General features: G+C 38.3%; 2 protein-coding genes across 2 annotated transcripts; both read right to left on the reverse strand.

Annotated features, from left to right (window-relative positions):
* Positions 1 to 542: 542 nt before the first annotated feature.
* Positions 543 to 6,547, reverse strand: LOC122036880 (protein LSM12 homolog). Its single transcript, XM_042596312.1, has 5 exons — positions 6,380 to 6,547; positions 6,135 to 6,297; positions 5,828 to 5,908; positions 945 to 1,068; positions 543 to 858 (listed from the first exon to the last, which is right to left on the reverse strand). Exons 1-5 carry the CDS (start codon positions 6,501 to 6,503, stop codon positions 808 to 810), a joined length of 543 nt encoding a protein of 180 aa, XP_042452246.1. The 5' UTR covers positions 6,504 to 6,547; the 3' UTR covers positions 543 to 807.
* Positions 6,548 to 6,792: 245 nt separating this feature from the next.
* LOC122036845 (U-box domain-containing protein 18-like) lies at positions 6,793 to 9,006 on the reverse strand. Its single transcript, XM_042596261.1, has one exon. The coding sequence runs from the start codon at positions 8,950 to 8,952 to the stop codon at positions 6,982 to 6,984; it is 1,971 nt and encodes a 656-aa protein (XP_042452195.1). The 5' UTR covers positions 8,953 to 9,006; the 3' UTR covers positions 6,793 to 6,981.
* Between the last annotated feature and the right edge of the window lie 9,731 nt (positions 9,007 to 18,737).

Raw genomic sequence — 18,737 nt, forward strand, 5'->3', positions numbered from 1 at the left:
TAGGGTTTTGTGTAAGAGAATTCAAGATTGTGAGTTGACAACTTAAGATTGATGGAAAAAGATACCGGTAAAGGAATGTTTTTTTTTTTTGAAGGTTCCAAAGCGGCAACCATGCCCTAGTAATTGACTACTTTGGCTGAAAGCGATGTTGGAAGTGGAGCTAGTTCAAGGACTATAGACAAATTAGCAATCCGTAGAGTAATCTTGACATTTCTGAATCAGTCTTCACATTCTCATGAAATTTCAAATTTTGATTGACATGATTTGCATCTTCATGGAAAAGAAGTATCAAATAAAGAGTATTTTATGAGAGACGAGCAGATACAAAATCCAAATCTAGAGCATACATATTGAGTTGAAGAAGCTTTGATACTTGCAATGAAATACACAGCTATCTTAATGATTAATTCAAACAATGGTTTATCAACAAAGAATTGCGAATGATGATGAATGGATCAAGCTTGAAGCCTTCTTATGACCTTTCTAGGGAATTGATTAGGGGTAAAAAGATGCAGAAAAGTTGAGCTGATACAAATGAAACATAAAGGCTCAATTTCAAACGTAGATTTGTTATCCAAAAATCAGAACCATAGGAGAATTGTTACAATGGAGTGAAGTCTTGCTAGTGTTTATTTGGTTTAATGTATTATGCGCTTACAATTTTTCAAGGTAAAACAAACACTATGCGCTTGCAATTTTTCTCAGAACGTGCATTTTTAGCGCAACGATGAATAAACAAGTTCTTTTCTATTGTCTTAAACCTAGGATACCAGATTCAGGAAGCCAACTCTACACAGGCTGAAGCAATCAGACCTGGCTGGAATTGCGAGCTTGTAACCTTTTCCTTTCAAGCTCAAGCTATAAGGGTAGACACAAGAGATAAGATCAACAGAAATATTTTCCGAAAGCACCAAGGTTTCACAAAGGCCAAGTAAGAAAAATACCACTTTCTTCACCCGATCATTGGCAGCTGGTGTTCCTCCAGTGACGTTTTCGGGGAGGTATGGGCTGCTAACACGAACTTCATTCATAACCACAATAACAGTCTTATCCCAATGGACAGGGAGCCTGACATGTAACCAAAGTTGATTCAGTAAATGATTTGATAAGAAGGAAAAAATAAATGGAAATAAGCTATACTGAAATCATATTAAAATGAAACTAACATATTTCTCATTTCAACTTATTTATCCAATGAATTAGAAAGGAATTTTTCCTCAGTAGAAAAAAAAAAACATTTTAACCACAATATGCCACTAGAACTTGCAAGCACTACTAGTTTCTCATTTCACCAAGTTACCAAATTATCACCAACAAAGGTCGAATACCCAATGGTAGAGGGACAATAATAAAAAAATTCTTGCTCAGTTAGTTAGCATCAGAAAATAGCATTCTATATTCAAACCATAATATTGAGAGAAAATAAGGCTTTTTCCCGGACAACTATTCCAATATCTCAAAATTGTGTAAGTGGCTTCAATACGACCCTCGTGAGGATCATGCATGATTGTACCTACCTATCATAAAGCAGAAACAAAATCAAGGCGAGTGTAAAAAGATAAATCAACTTTCCTTTGAAAATGGCTTTAAATGGGATGGGATGCAAAATGAAAAATTCATTGGACCAAATCATATTCGGATGATAAAGGTATGAAAATGCCTAGAGAAACAAGGTATTAAATGACTTACAAAATTAATTAACACAATATTGAAAACGAAAAATCATATGAGAACAATGGAAGGTAAATACTCTAGTTTCCTAATATAAAAACAAGGAAAACATATAAAATTATACAAATTATATGGGTATTAAACTAATAAGTCATACTATAAAACTTTAGAAAAGAGTAATAGAAAGAGGATTAAGGAAGGAGATCACGATGACCGAAATCAATTTAGATTTATAAAGGTTGACAATAGAAGCTATACATCTTCTCAGACAACTAATTGAAAAGTATTAGAGCAAAAGCAAAAACGAGATCTACAAATAATATTCATTGACTTAGAAAAAATTTAAGATAAATCCAAGAAAAATTATATGGAGAATTCTAAAAAAAACTGTTCTAAATGGCGATCAAGGAGGCCACCTAGGTGGGAGGCGGGCATCAACCGCACTGCCTCAAGCTAAGGTGGTGCTTTAGGCAGTAACTCACCTTCTTCTGCCACCGTCGCGCCAGGAACTACCACTGTGCCATCGCGATGCGTACACATCACTTAGGCACGACAACGAGTACCAGCGACATGCCCAACACATCGCCCAAATCCGACAACAAGCGTGAATGAGTCGCTCGGACCCAATGACAGACCTGGATGTGTCGCCCAGGCATGGTGACGAGTCTGAATTCGTCGCGTGGTCCTAGTGATGTGCCAAACTCATCGTTCGACCGAAACAGGATATGCGGGTAAGTTGTAAATTATGGTTTAATTAAATTAATTTAGGTAAATAATTTTAATCAATTCCTAACTATAGTTGGGATATATTATATATATATATATATATATATATATATATATATATATATATATATATATATATATATATATATATTTATTTATTTATTTATTTAATATTACGTATATAAAAATAGTAAAAAAATTCAACCGCCTAGGCAGTTGCCGAGGCAGTAGGAGGTCATTGACTGCCCCGCCACCGCCTACCACCATTTACAACACTATAAAAAAGAGAAGTGTTAGCGTAGCATATATTGAACTAATTAAAGATATATACGAGAATGTAATGACTAGAGTGACTGAAGCATTTCCAATAAAGATAGGTTACATCAAGTACCGACTTTAAGTCTCTATCTTTTTACACTAATCATAGACAAGACACATTCAATCATAGACAACACACATTCAAGACACAATACCATAGTGTATGTTGTTTGTAGATATTGTTTTGGTAAATAAGTCACATGAAGAAGTAAATGTTAAACTAGAATCTTGGTAGAAAAAACTAAAAGTTAAAGGTTTTAGGTTTAGTAGAGTAAAGACAATATATGAAATTTAAGTGTAGCAATATTATACGTAATAAGACAATTGTTAAGATAAGAGATGACGAGTTGTTTGAAATTGAGAGCATTAAGTATTTAAGACTATTTTCATAAAATGATGGAGGGATTAAAAGAAATGTCAAATATAGAATATAAATAGGATGGTGCAGGTGTTTTATGTGAAAGTAAATTACCTCTAAAATTTAAAGAAAAGTTCTACATCATGTCAGTTAGATTTCCTATGTTATACAATACTGAATATTGAACTATGACTCGAGCACATGAGCGGAAGATGAGAGTTGTAGAGATGAGGATGTTAAGATAGATGTGTGGGCATAAGCGGATGGACAAAATAAGAAATGAGAGCATAAGAGAGAAAGTCGGAGTTGCATCTATTGAGGAAAAACTTCGAGAGACATGTTTAAGATGGTACGGACATGTACCTAACAACCAATAAATGCTCAATTACGCAATATAAAACTATGACAAATACACACATCAAATGCGAAAAAGGTTGACCAAAAAAAAACTTAATTAGATAAAATTTATTTAAGTATAGATGATTATATAGTAGGGGATAGAGCTCAATGGCGTAGAAGGATCGTAGCCAATCCCACCTAGTGAAATAAGACTTGGTTGTTGTTCTATCATTTCCTTTGCAAATGATATCATCCATATAATAAATTGAAGATAACAATCGTATCCTGATTAGGCTTGAAAAACTGTGATCAAATGTTTGTAGATGCTAGGAATTCACATCTCCATAAATCGATCAACTCTTGACCCATATAATGCATGTCTCAAATGACAAACTTTTCTGGTTGTTGTTTCACTATTAAATCCATCAGAAATTTCCATGCTAATTGCCTCATATAATCACCAAGAAAATGCCTACTTTGGATCTAATTTCCTTTTAGTGTCTGGTTAAACATGGTTGTACAAGAAACAGGAACTCTTATAGAATTGGCTTTTGCAATTGGAGTAAATGTTTCATCAAAACCCATTTTTCCTTCTAAAGTACACCCATTTGCCAGATACAAAATGTTCTCCTTCTAGAGTGTTCGAGATCCAAAGTCTGATTCTTAGCTTAAAGATGGTTGTACAAGAAACAGGGACTTATAGAATTGGCTTTTGCAACTGGGGTAAATGTTTCATCAAAATCCACTTTTCCTTCTAAAGTACACCCATTTGCTAGGTACAAAATGTTCTCCTTCTAGAGTGTTTGAGATCCAAAGTCTTATTCTTAGCTTAAATTTTCTCTCATTTGTCATATCTATCAGTTTCATGGTAATTAGCATGTAAATATAGAAAACTCCACTGAAAGAAAATACTCAAGATAAGGGAATCTTGAATGCATAAAGGCCCTCTCAACACCAACATCTAGAGAAGCCTCATGGATGTTGATGCCTCCTGGCTATCAATTATAAGAATTGTTGTGTCTGCAGAATCTCCTCACGGCAATCAGCTAAATGAATTGGAAAAACATAAATCAATCAATCTGTCCCTTGTAAGGCTGTAACCATCAATTATATGAAGGGTATCAACATCATGCACTCACTCTGTCTCTCTTACGATATTAACTAGAGAAATATCATTACTTCAATATATCTCCCCTTGTAGACCAGCATTAATAGGAAACATGATAGGGAAAAAAAATATTATCAGGTCCCATGGGGGAAAAATTGCACATAAAAATGACAATTGCTTTTTATCCTGGAGGATAAAAGCGCATTGATTATTTTAACAAGAAGAACTACCAACAAAAATAGACAAGTGAGGATTCAACTTACTAAAAGATGACAGATGAACATGACAATATGTATGCCGGAACACTTTTGGAAGCACCGCAAAGGATTTAGAGTTGAAAGTTTGAGATGGTATTCCATTAATCAAGTAGAAATAAAAAAGAGATTCACCTCCTAACAATTTGCATATTTATTGAGAAAGCATTATTCTAAAGACTGTCTATGCCTAGGAAATGAAAAGAGACCTCTTCATTTATTGTTTAAGCACTCACTATTTTGTGTCTGTTTTGAAGAACAGTTCAAACGACATACCTAGGCAGCCTAGAAAAACAGAAGTTTTTTAGCAATTGGTTTACTTGAATAGAACAGTAAAACCCTAGTTCACTTAGGGTGCAGGCAGCCTAGACAGTTCACTAGAAATAAAAAAAGTATATTTTTAGCAATTGATTCACTTGAAGGCGACAGTAAAACCTTAGTTATCCAACCGACTAACCCTAGATTTAATCATCATGTTCTCCAAGCTCCAGATTTGTCTTGTTCTCCTAGATCCAGTCCTTAACTTAAATACCAGATTGAGAGTGCTTAAATGGGTTATGTGGCCACAAAAAAAAAATACAAGAGTTGGTTGTGGCATAAATCTTTGTCAACCAGTAAAAACTAAATTCAAGGTAGTAGAAAGAAACCATTAAAAGACAAGACAAAGACATAGACAAATAAATAGATGAACTCATAATGACCGAGAGAGTCAAAAGTTTAAGAAGTGAGCTTCTAAATCATCTGTTCTCCTACTTCCCCTGTTTATCCCGGTTTTATTAATCAATTAACTTCTAAATATACTACCCATGTTTGGTCACTATTGCTAGAGGTTCTTAACATTATACCAATAATCATGGCTTACATTGCAAAACAAGGTTTTACTTCTACTAAAAAGAAAATGGAATTGTTCCAATGGCCAGCAGGCGTCAAATCTTAGTCTGAAAACCTACTCCTATGACATTCTTTGATGAAATGCTGTCTAGATATCCATTCACAGTCAAATTTGCAAATACAGGAATTAAAGAGATGAATGAGTAAAAACTTTTTACTTACGTCTTAGATAATGCATCAAAAATGCTCTGTGCCTCACTAGTCACCCCGACTCCAATCCTCTCAGCTTCAATCTCTGCTTGTCTGCGCCACATCACACAGAAGATCATGCTTAAGAAAATGCACACCGATGACCTTGAACCGGAAACAAAACTTCATTCGTTGACAAATTTACCTAACAAAATTTGTCCAAAATTTTGCTTTGGACGTTGTGAACAATTAAGTCCTCAACAGACAGACAACCAAAAGGTTGAAGAGACTCAAACAAAAGAACCTAAATTAATACAAATATAAGAGGAATAAATAGCACCTCAAGGCGGCGTCTTCCCTGGCCTGGAGGCCTGCGAGGTCGATGAAGCACTTGTCGACGTCAAGTGGATCCTCCGCCTTCTTCAGAAACGTGAAGTCCTTGATATAGTTGGCTTTAAGAAGCCGGACGTTCCTTCGAGCCCCCGCCTTAGAACTTCCCTCTTGTGCGCATCACCAACAAGCAGTCAAGGATACAAATCTAAAGCAAATTCGAAGAAGTAAAAGATGAAGGCGGGAGGAGGATATGGATGACGAGAATGTTGGAGGGGCGATCGTAGGCGACGATTTGGCCTTCGATTTCGTCGTTGAGAGTGGTTCTGAGGGAAAGCACGCAGCCCACGGCAAGCTCCTCGCCGACGCTTCCTTCCATGGGGTTCGCCTTGGTGTAGCCCGATTCGATCGCAGGATCCCTAATAAACAAACCGCCACGTCAATCTTATTGGGCCTGATTTAATTGTTGAGTCGGCCTAATTTCAAGCCCTCACAGATCATGTGCCGTGCATGCCTAGCGAGAAGAGAAGATGCTCCATTTTAATCGAGGGAGAAAGATCTTCTTTCCCATAAATTATTCTTTGATTTTTATTTTCAGTGAAATAAAATAAATACTTTTAAAAAGTAGCCAAAACTAAAGAGAAAATGCATAAAATTTCTCTTTTATTGCATTCAAATCATACATCAAATTACAATCAAGTATATAAATACAGAATATCTATACAATTAATATACTTATAAATATTATATAATCTCTCAAATTCACAGCTCTTTTAAAATACGAGCAGTGATTTAAATCTGATTAATTTAAAGAAAAACAAAAATATATATGCTCCAAAATGTGAAAACCATTGGCGTCACACCTCGTGTATTCTGTTGAGCAGCGATCTCGCCTTCTTCCCTGCCTGCGGCGACCCCTCGGTCACCAGTGAGTACAACGGCGGCATCACCACCGGCATACTCCGCAGCAATTCCACCACCTCCGCCCCGCCGTTCACGCACAGCGACAACAACGCCGATACGCAGCTTTCCCTCCCCGACCGCGACGTCCCCGTAGACCGGAAGAACTCCACTAGGCGAGAGATTGCCCCGTCGTAGCATAGGATCTTCGCCGTTCCGTCCGGATGCTCGGCGATCTTTGCGAGCACCGCCATTGAGTCGTTAGCAAGGTTCCCCTTTTCTTGGCCGGAGAGAAGAGCCATTAGCGCCGGGACTGCCCCTGATTCCAAAATCTTTACTTGGTTGCTTGAACAGAGTGAGAGACCGAAGATTGTGACGATGGCGTTCTTCTTTCCACGGTAAGATCCTTCCCTCATCAACTCCACCAGCAAGGGAATCGCCTCTGGCAAATCCCCGATTGCGGCGCGGTATTCCTCTACCAACGAGAGGTAGAATAGGATGGCCACGGCGTTCTGCTGCGCCTCCACCTTGAAAGTTAGTCTGATGACGTCCACAACGAGGCCGAGTCCACCGACCTCGACGATTGCCCTTGCGCCGCTTGGGTGCTTCGAGAGATTCAGCAGCGCCGCCATCGCGTTGTCCTGCGTTGACGAGTCCATCGAGGAGGAGAGATGGAGGAGCCACGGCACAGCGCCGGCCTCCACCAAACAAGCCCTGTTGAACACGTTGGATTTCGATAGCCTCCTGACCTCGAACGCGGCCCTCCTCTGTTCCAGGCTCGTCGGGAACGCGAGCTTGCGGACGAGGAATGCCGCCGCCATCTTCATTGCACCAGCCGCGGCAGAGCTCGGCGGCGTCGCAGTTTTGCTCCCATCACGCTTTTGCTTTGAATTGGGTTCGGGGAAGGAGAGGTTCTTGCTGGCGCAGAGCTGTTCGACCAAATGCTGGACGGCGTAATTGGAGACAAAAGTGGTGTCGGTGAGCTTCTTGCCGGTGACGGGGCAGGTAAGGCAGCCGGACTTGAGCCACTTGGATATGGAGGCGCGGTCGTAGGTCTGCCCCGTGGCGATCGTCACGGGGTCGAGCATGAGCTCCAGAGAGATGGGGCACCGGAGGTCGTCCAAGTTCACATGATTCACTGGTCGATGTAGAGCCTTGAATTGGTTTCCACCGGTTCTCTTATTGTGGTCGTCGGCGTCGAATAAAGTTGCTCGGCAGTAGGCCATGAGCGCCTCCAAGCTACCTATTGAAGCTGCTTCATTTTCTTCGCAATCGAAGAATAAGTCCTCGAGGAAGGTGATCTCCTCACTGCAATCCGACCAGCTTCTGATTTGCAAGTGTTCCATGAGATCATTGAGATCGATCGGATCGGGCTCAATGCCGTTCTCGAAAAGGGCGAGCGCGGACCACACAATCCGCGCGGCGAGCGCGTCGGACGGCAAGGTCCCGCCCTCCGCCTTCCACGCTTGCTCGGCCACGAGTTGAACCAGCTCCATCACTTCCGGCGATGCGGCGCCGAGAGGAAGGACTTCGAGGGCGGTGGCCACGGATCTGAACAGCGCTCTGAAGTTGTTCGACACCCGATCCGAGTTAACCAGCACCCAGAGACGGGCACCAGGGCGGGCGAGGTCGCGAAGGAGATGCCCGAGCTTCTGCAGCGCGACGTGGAGCTCCGCTAGCCCGACAAAGGCGGAGGCAGGGAGGGCCTCGGCGACAACGTCGGCAAGGAACTCGCGGATCACGACGACCTGGCGGAGCGCCTCGCGGGCGTACTTGCGGTGTACGGGGAAGGCGGCGCCGCGGAGGGCGAGGACGTCGTCGGCGAGCAGGGAAAGAACGTGGATGAGAGACACGGAATTGACGGAGGTGCTGGGAGTCACCGCCGGAAGGCTGAAGATCTTACGGCTGCCTGTAGTCGCATTTGACATCGCGATGCTGAAATTGACTTAGAATCAACAAATCTAGGATCTGCTCTCCAAATCTAATAGCCCCCTTCGCCATTCGAGATTCATATATATATATACGCATAAGGCAAGAGGCTGCGGAAAAACACGTGTCGGTCGACGAAGTAGGAGCATGCGCCTCGACCTCACTGATATCACAAGAAGACGGACACGTGTCCGTAGAGCCGACAAATATTTTAGGCTAGCGACAGGATCCAATGTCAGCGTGGACGGCTCCGGACACGTGGCGTATTGGATGACTGACTTCTTCCGTCAGAAGGCAATACCTGGTTTGGCGTTTCTGAAATCGCGGCCGACAGTGTCGAACCCATGCTGTTGTCTCTACAGTACCAACCACGTTGGCTTCCAATGGTAAACTTACAGGTGCCATGTATTAGCATGTGTAGACATTGGTTCAGAATGACAAAACACTTTGTGTTTGAATGATGACATCGGATCCTAATACAGAAGTTAGGAAGGTAATCTCGTTGTCATGGAAATATGATAACAAAAGTACTGGAAATAATTGAGACACGTGGCGGACGGGGAGTGCTATCTACGCGGGACGAAGAGATTAATTAGCACAAACCACAATTTCAACTTCTGTTTTTGCTTGTCGTGTAAATCGAATTTATAATTGAGAACAGCTTATTGGTTGAATTTCCAGAGTTATTTCTCTTTGAATGTCAAACTTATGAAATATCAAAATTGGTGGTCGTCCACGAAAGATTAATTTAATTTTGATTTTAAGTCACCGACCAAACCTTTTTTTTTTCTACTTGTTGCGGTCGATGAAGGGAAGTGGGGAAAGGCTCCAGAAGCTGCACAAAACAAAATACAAACCACTTAATAATTTTGCAGAATTAATAGTTAAATAATTAGGAGGCAGCTCACCTCTCCATCAACGGATGTAGTCATTAATGACAAAATACATAAATAATAAACATGTATAACATTTTTCTGCAAGTTGCTGTATGCAGAAGCTTTTATATTTTGTCTGACCGTTGTTTCAAAAGCAAATATTTGGATTTTGTTTTGAAACGATAAATAGTGCGAATTTCAAAGATACTGAACAAGAATTCTCTCGAGGCCAAATTGAGATATACATCAGATTAAGGGTAAATTGTCTTACAATTTCCATGCAAAATGTTAATTTTGCCATTATCAGAGAATATTTATTTTTAACTTCTTAATTTATACTAAATCATCTAATTTATTATTTATACGCATATTTCAAGGATTATAAAATATTGGCACAAAAGTTAAAAAATAGGTATCATTTATTTAGAATGAGGTATAATTCATTTTTAAATTTAGAATCATTTAAATTCAAATTTAGTACACTATCTATACATATAATTTTTAGATACATGATAAAATATAAGTGTAAGAAGTTCATAATGAAATATAATTTCTCCTAAATTAAGCATCATTCCTATGCATATATTTTTTAGATACATGATAAAATATAAATAAAAAAATCCATAATGAGATATAATTCTTCTTAAATTCAGCATCTTTGAACTAAAATTTAACATATTTTTTATCCAATTGAGCATTATACATACATATATATATATATATATATATATATATATATATAATCTATTTTATTAGATACAAAATATTTAAAATCAAGTATATATACAGTTTAATTAGGTATAATTGTATAAGATTATGCATAGATATTGAATTAGTGAGTTGAAAGACATTGGGACTAATGATAAAGTTGAAACTTCGCATGGGGATGTCAGGGCAATTTACCGTTAAATTAATATGGTTGACATCGCACCACAATAATAGCAAATGTGACAAAAGGTGATTCAGTTGCCTTAGTACCCCCGCCAACTTGTTCCTAAGTCAATACGGAGGAGATAAATCATGAGTAGTTACTAGTTACTGGCCATTAGTATAGTGGTTAAAATATAGGGAATACATGATTGGATACATCGAGTTTTGAACTTATGATCTAATATGATAACACCCCATGCCATAATAATAGCAAAGAATCATAAAAAGAAGTAAAGAAGAAGAGTCAAGAGAGCAAATAATAGCTAAGAATCGTAAAAAGGAGAAATCGAAGATTCGTAGAAATCAAAGAAGAAGAAGAAGAATCGAGAGAGCAAAGAAGACGAAGAGAAATTTTACTATGATTTAGTGATATGCCTACTTCATAAACTAATCAATAACTCTTAATTAGAATTAGGTTTAGATTTATAATGATTCTATATCTAAAACTCAAGTACGGTGTGTCAGTTTGTTTATTACGGATCTTAGGATCGAATCAAGGTACAACAATACGATAAATCTCGCAACTCTCGACGCTTCTAGTACGGGGCATGGCCAAGCCATGTCCCTAGGCATGCCTGTGACACGAGCGTGTTCATTTCCTCAAACTCAAACACGGCTAAGCCATGTTCGGTGGCACAATCGTGCCTGCAACACAGCTTGGTCGCGTGTTGCAGCATGACCATGAGAAGACCTTCTCCGAAGCGCTCGTCAAAACTCACAGAGCTTGACACGGCCTAACTGTGCTTCACAACACCATCGTGCCTCATACCCTCAGCGGCTGACATGGCCTAGCCATGCCTCTTAACTCAATCATTCCCCGTGTCAACTAAATATGAGCCATCTTCGACAAATATAAAAGGCTGATCTTTTATATAAATTAAAAGGCAAAAGGGATGTCCATGGATACACTATGGATTGAAACGTTGTATGTACGCTCGAAGCGCTTTCTTGGGCCCTTGCTTTAGGGCAAAGAGGTTGATACTCGTCTTTTGATAGCGTCGGCTGCTGGCGAAATGGTGCTGGAACATGGTTCGGAAGTCTTTGAAGCTCTGTATTGAGCTGTCCGGTAATCTTCAGAACCAGCGCTGCGCCAATCCGAAGAGGGTAGTGAGAAAGACTCAACACTTCACTCCATCTGTATATTGGTGCAGCATGACTTCATTATTAAACCTATCCAGATGATCATTTGGATCGATCGATCCGTTGTATGTCCTGATCGCTAACGGGGTATAGTGTCTGGGCAGAGAGTCTTATAAGATCTCATCGTACTAGTGCTAGCATTATAGAGCAGGTTGAATTTCAGCTGTGAGATAAATCAAATCGCATGTATTTGAGTATCATGAGACTTTCAATACCAACACCACTAAAGGTTTAATAACTGTGGAAGAGGATGTTAGGATTTTCCTCAGCCAATTAGCAGATCGTTTCGTAGTAAACGGAAAGGTCGAGACTACCACACTTCTTTCGAAGTTAGCAACCATGCGATATAATGGCAAAGGAAACATAAGGGAGATACCTGTAAGTGCTTACTTAACATTTAGGTCCCAAGGTTCAAGCAAGAAGAGGAAATGGACCAATAAAGGAAAAAAGAAAGAAAACTGCAGATTTTAGAGGCTATGACTATAAGATGCAAAAGAAACAAGATAAGGTGTCTACTTGTTTCTTCTGCAAGAAGAAAAGTCATATGAAGAAAGACGGCCCCAAATACACCAATTGACGTGTAAAGAAAGATAAATTCTCGATTTTGTTAGTTCAAAAGTCAATTTAGCTATGTTCCCACTAACACTTGTGGATAGATATCGGTGCTACTATTTACATAAGTGTCACTATACAGGATTGTCTTAGAGCCGACTTCCACTTGATGGTGAAAGATACATCTATAAAGGAAATGGAAAGAAGACTAAAATCGAGTCGATTAGTGTTTTAAGGCTTTATTTAGGAACCAATGTGATTTAGAAAATACATTTATTGTATTATCTTTTCAACGAAATTGAATTTCAATTTCTTATTTGGACAAATCAGGGTATTCTTGTTCATTTAGAAATGAAATTTTCAGTATTTTCTTTAATTCAATGTTGGTTGGCAATGGTTTCGTAGTTGATAAGTTTTATAAATTGAACACCTTTATTCCTATTGACAACGTAATAATGTATAGTATAGGTACAAAACACAAATTGACTAATGAGAATTCTTCTATGTTATAGTATAAGCGTTTAGGATATATATCCAAAGAATACCTAGAAAGGTTACCGTCACATGAAATTCTTGATTCCTTTGACATGTCAATTTATAAAACTTATCAACTACGGAATCATTGTCAACCAATATTGAATTAAAGAAAATACTAAAAATTTCAATTCTAAATAAACAAGAATATGATGTTTGCATAGAGTGTGTTAAGGGGAAGACCACCAATAAAAGGAATAAGGGGGTTAATTGTTGTAGTGACATTTTGGAACTAATACATACGAACATTTATGGACTATTCCCTAAGGGATCTTAGAATGGACACACATATTTTATTAACTTTATAGATGCCTATTCCAAATTTGACTATGTGTACCTTATTTGTAAGAAGTCACAATCTTTGAATGTGTTCAAAATTTTCAAAGCTAAAATTGAACTTCAACTATGTAAGAAAATTAAAGTCATCTGATTCAACCATGGAGATAAATATTATGATCGATATGATGGATTAGGTGAACAATGTCCAGGACCTTTTGTAAATTACCTTGTTGAGTGTGAGATTATACATCAGTATACCATGCCTAGTACTGAATGGTCAGTTGAACGTTGCAATCGTATCCTAAAAGATATGGTAAGAAGTATGATGACTTTCACTTCTCTACCAGTGTCTTTATGAGTAAAGTGCTCAAGACTATAGTTTACTTACACAATAAAGTGATCATATATCTGTTAAAATATATACTAAAAGCCTAGCTTTTGTAAACATTTATTTTTAAAATAAAAAATCACATTGGTCAATATCTGCATTTATTGTTAAATATAATTATTCATTTAATTTATAAAGTAGATAACATGGAGTGTGGTATCACACTCAGGAGATCATGTTGTCGATTCTCTATAAATTATAAACAGTTGCTCACGACTAAGATAGAAAGGAACAAACCATCAGAATAGTCATAGTGTAATTAAGTATTAGTTTATCTTGACTAATAAATTACACTGATACACTTTAAGTGTATTGAATAGAACCATTTAGGTAAGTTCTTTTTTACTGACTTAGTAAAAGAACTATACCTTAGTTATTTTGGAAGTGTGTGCTCTTAATCCTAATATAATAACAAACTCATATATTTAATATTTATTTCTTTGACTTATCAAAGGGTGAGGTTTAGCTCGATAAATCAATATGCCCGATAAATTGGGAAATGATATTACTTATAGTGTGTTGTTGATTATAGAAGGAATCTGTGTCCTAGTTATCTAGGTTGAGAATGTCCCCAAGAGGAGCTCATAAGGATTGTCATGTTAAACCCTGCAGGTGGACTTAGTCCGACATGACAATAAAGTTGAGTGATATTACTCTTGGAGCTAGATATTAATTAAGTGAGTTGTCAGTAACTTACTTAATTAGTGGACATTCGTAATCTTAAACACAGGGAGACTAACACACTTATAATAAGAAGGAGCCTATAATGTAATTTGGGATTAGTGCGGTAGTGTGATCATAACTCTCTAGTGGAATGAGTTATTATCGATGAACTTGAGTTGTGTGTTCGGGGCAAACACGGGATACTCAAGCTCATCGGAAGGCCAAAACCAATTTCTACTCTAGGTCCCTGTTGTAGCCTCATTAGAGCCTCAAGTCCATCCAAAGAAAGGCCCATCTTGGTGTCCAAGAAAGGGGCCGGTCCATTGTTTGGTAACCAAGCAATGGCCGGCCACATCTCCTCTTAAAGGGCCGGCCCTATTGCTTGGTGACCAATCTAGTAGGGGTCGACCATAATATTCAAACAAGGAGGGTTGTTTTTGAATTTTTAAAATCTTCTCTTTGTAGAAAACTATGAGTTTTAAATGAGAGTTTTTAATTTTAAAAACTTTCCTTATTTGAATTTGGTCATATGTTTTAATAGAGAGTTTTAAAAGTTTTAAAACTTTCATTTTTTAACCATCCTCATGGTTTAAGAAAAAAAGGAGGAAGCTAAGTTTTAAAATTAAAATTTTCTATCATCATGTTAAAAAAGGAAATTTTATAAGAGAAGTTTTAAATTTTAAAACTTGGTTTTAATTTTTAAAACTTTCCTTTTTTAACTCTATTAAAGAGAGCTTGTAAAATTTTATAAGAATTTGTTCTTCTTGTAAAATTTTATTAAACAAATTATTTTTTCTTTCCTAAACATGGTGGCCGGCCACCTTGCTTGGTGCCCAAGCAAGGGGCCGGTCAAACTCAATCCTAAACCAAATAGGATTGATCACAACCATTGATTTGGTGATTGATTCAATCAAGAGGAAAGAAAAGGAAAAATTAAAAGGGAAAAGGAAAAACTCTTGGATGATTTTATTTTTTGTAAAAAGTTTTTCCTTATTTGGCTTGGGCAAGTAATATAAAAGAAGGGGTGAGGGGCTTCATGAGACACAACTCTTATTCTTTGGCTTGGAGACTCTCTTGGTGGCCGACCCCTCTCTCCCTCTCTTCTCCCTTTGCTCTCTTTTCTATTGTGGTGGTGGTGGCCGAATATTACGAGGAGAAGCTCTTATGGATGGTATTCATCTTGGAGGATCATTGCCCACACGACGTCCAAGGCAAGGCGAGGAATATGACATAAGTGTTAGGACCTTCGGATAGCGGCTAGAGAGGGGGGTGTGAATAGCCGACCCCAAATTCTTGTTTCTTCCTACAATTTGAGTTAGCGCAGCGGAAATAAAAGATAGAAACGAAAATGGAGAAGATCAAACCTCAAACGCGACGATATAACGAGGTTCGGAGATGATACTCCTACTCCTCGGTGTGTCCGTAAGGTGGACGAATCCTATCAATTCGTCGGTGGATGAGACCCCGGAGAACCGGCTAATAAAAACTCCTTCTGGGTGGAGAAACCTCGCCACAATCTCTCTTGCAACAGCAAGATCAGTGTACAAGAAATACAGCAAGAAGCCAAGAACAATATGAATGTAAAAACACTAGTTTGCTTGCCTTCTTGTCGACTGTTGATGAAGCAACAACTTCACGGATGCCAACCACAGCACAGCAGCAACTGTTCAGTTGGAAACTCAGCCGAGGGAAGCTCACACGAAGCTTCAGTAATGGAGAGCTCAGCAAAGCTTTGATCGCAGGGAACAAGAAGGAGCAAGAGCAACAACCAAGAAGTTGGTCAGCTTCCCTGTAGTGGCCTTCTTATATGAACCTGCGAAGAAGACAAAGAAGAAATCTAGCCATTGTGACTTAACGGCTAGACCTGGACCGATCAGGGTCCACCCTGATCGGTCCAGGGTGGATCTGATCGGTCAGGGGACCGATCAGGCCCTACGCTGATCGGTCCCCAGACCGATCCCAACTCCCACAGAGAGTTGGCTGCGATCCCTGATCGGTCTGTGGACCGATCAGCCTTCTTACTGATCGGTCACCAGACCGATCAGATTACTCACAGAAAGTTTCTGTGTGGATACTGATCGGTCCACAGACTGATCAGATAACCCAGTGTTTCACTGGATCGGTCAGCAGACCGATCCAATTTTCCAGCCTTAAGATACCTAGATTACCTATCTAAGTGTCCTTAAACCTTAGCTAATCTTAAAATTAAATCTTAGATCGCCCAATTTCTTTAAGAAAGTGCCAAACTCCAACTTGGCATTTCTTTAATCTCTTGATTTATTTATCCTAATTAAAATTAAGCACATTCCTTAAATTTTGGCATATTTATCCTTCCAAAGGAGTAATCACCTTATATTTTAAGCCCAGATTTGCCCTTGACTCCCTAAGAACATACCAAAATCCTAACTTGGTAGTTCATATGATTCTCCAAATTGTGCCAATTTAATTCACACATAATTCCTTAAGATTTGACACATGTTACTCTTTCCAAGAGTGACAATTTGGATTATGGTTTACATTTCCCTTAATTCCATAAGAAAATGCCGAATTTCACATTTGACATTACTTTTGCTTCTCTTAAGTGCGTCAATTCTAAATTAGATTTAACTCCTCAAATTTTGACACATTCTACTCTTTCGAAGAGTAACACTAATAATCTTTTTCAATTTCAAAGGTTAGTGAAACCTTGAAAATGCTTTCAAGTGTCAACTTTAACAAGGTTGGGTTAACTACCCTTCCAATTGGAGTTGACACTCTCTAAACCCATCTAGGGTGTAGATAATATGCTCCTAGGAACCCAATACCTATTGATGTTCCTTGGATGCTCTACGTACTCACTAGGGATGACTTCTCTATATACCTTCTTAAGGACCTTTCTAGGCTTCTTAGAAGCCTTGGTCACTTCTATTAGGTCACTTATAGGGATAACTTCCCTTGTAACCTTCTTAGTGACGTTATTTGGCCTTCTTGGAGCCTTAGTCACCTTTACTAGGTCAACTTTAGGGATGACCTCCCTTGTGACCTTCTTTGTGATTTTGTTAGACTTCTTGGAAGTCTTAGTCACATTGATCTTGGCAAAGTACTCTTAGGGATGACTTCCCTAGTATCTTTGACTTGACCTCTAAACCTAGGGTTGGTCCCATAGCTATATGGAACCCTATGGTATTGAGTCTCACTCTTCTTGGCTTTGGGTTTGTATGATCCTAAACCTCTATGACCATTGAATGACTCTTGCCTAATTCTCCCTAGATTTTGCTCATTTTGACCCTTAAGCATATTTTCCATTCTTGCTAGAGTCCTTTCTAAATTATCAAGTCTTGACCTTAAGACTTAATTCTCTACTCTTAAATCCATAGATTTGGATTTTTCTTGATTCCTATGAACATTTCTATATCTAGGCATATCTCTATAATCCTTAGAACTATTACCTAAGATGTTATCTACTTCCCTAACCTTAGGTGTGATAAATCTAGCATGAGGAGGAATATATTTACCCTTAGTGTCATCATGCCTCCTATTCTCATGATAAATAGCATTAAAATAATAAGAATTATTTCTAGCATGCTTTTTATCATGTGTCAAAGGAATAGGTTCGTTAAATGATACCTTGGCTTTTACCTTGGAAGCTCCCCCTAGACCTGTGCTTCCTCCTTTGACCTTGGTTGGTTTCTTCCTGTTGGGGCATTGACTTCGGTAATGTCCTTTTTGATTGTCATGAGTACATGTCACACAAAAGGAAGCAATGAAGTCTAGGCTAAAAGTGGTTCTCACTAGGTAATTTTCATGCAATCAAACTCAATTGATCAAAATAGCATTCACCACCATATTAACCAATATCATGTAAGTAAAACATCCAATCATGTCAAATGGCTTAAAATTGATGATCAAATTTAAGAAACTTTTATCATCTTAAAAATATTACTTGAACAATTCCATAGAGACTTTATTCTAAATGACATGCTATATACTAAACAAATGCAAAGTGTGGAAGTAAAATGCAAATGTAAGAAAATATGAAACTAAGGAAAAATGCACACAAAAATAATTTATTAACAAAGCATGAATTAAAATGCAAAATAAAGCGAAATTGGAACCAACTCCCCTTTAATTCCCGGTGGTTGAAGAAGATTTAAAAGAAGTATCCATGCCAGTAGTGGTATAATTGTGGTTCCAATCAAATCTTTTTTATTCATCATTTTTCCTTTCAAAATTCTTTCTGGAGGTTGAAGGCGGTTCAGTTCAAGCATCCACTCCGAAAGTTTATATTCTCCTACAACATCAATAAAAGACAACCTCTCCCACTCATATATAGGATGAGAAAAGAATAAGAGAATATTAGTCTTAGTAGAAAATGTATCAAACAATGAATCACATCTAATAAAGTCAACAATTGGTACCTTTATGAAATTTTCTGATGTATCAT

The sequence above is a fragment of the Zingiber officinale genome, unplaced genomic scaffold, assembly GCF_018446385.1.
Source record: "Zingiber officinale cultivar Zhangliang unplaced genomic scaffold, Zo_v1.1 ctg222, whole genome shotgun sequence".
Classification (NCBI taxonomy): Eukaryota; Viridiplantae; Streptophyta; class Magnoliopsida; order Zingiberales; family Zingiberaceae; genus Zingiber; species Zingiber officinale.

Excerpts from the sequence above, each read along its gene's own strand:
- LOC122036845 (XM_042596261.1), bottom strand. The coding sequence starts at position 8,952 with ATGTCAAATGCGACTACAGGCAGCCGTAAGATCTTCAGCCTTCCGGCG.
- LOC122036880 (XM_042596312.1), bottom strand. The coding sequence starts at position 6,503 with ATGGAAGGAAGCGTCGGCGAGGAGCTTGCCGTGGGCTGCGTGCTTTCC. Across the intron at positions 5,909-6,134 it reads AGGGAAGACGCCGCCTTGAG|ACAAGCAGAGATTGAAGCTG; the intron begins GTGCTATTTATT and ends GATGTGGCGCAG. Across the intron at positions 859-944 it reads ATGATCGGGTGAAGAAAGTG|CTTGAGCTTGAAAGGAAAAG; the intron begins GTATTTTTCTTA and ends CTACCCTTATAG.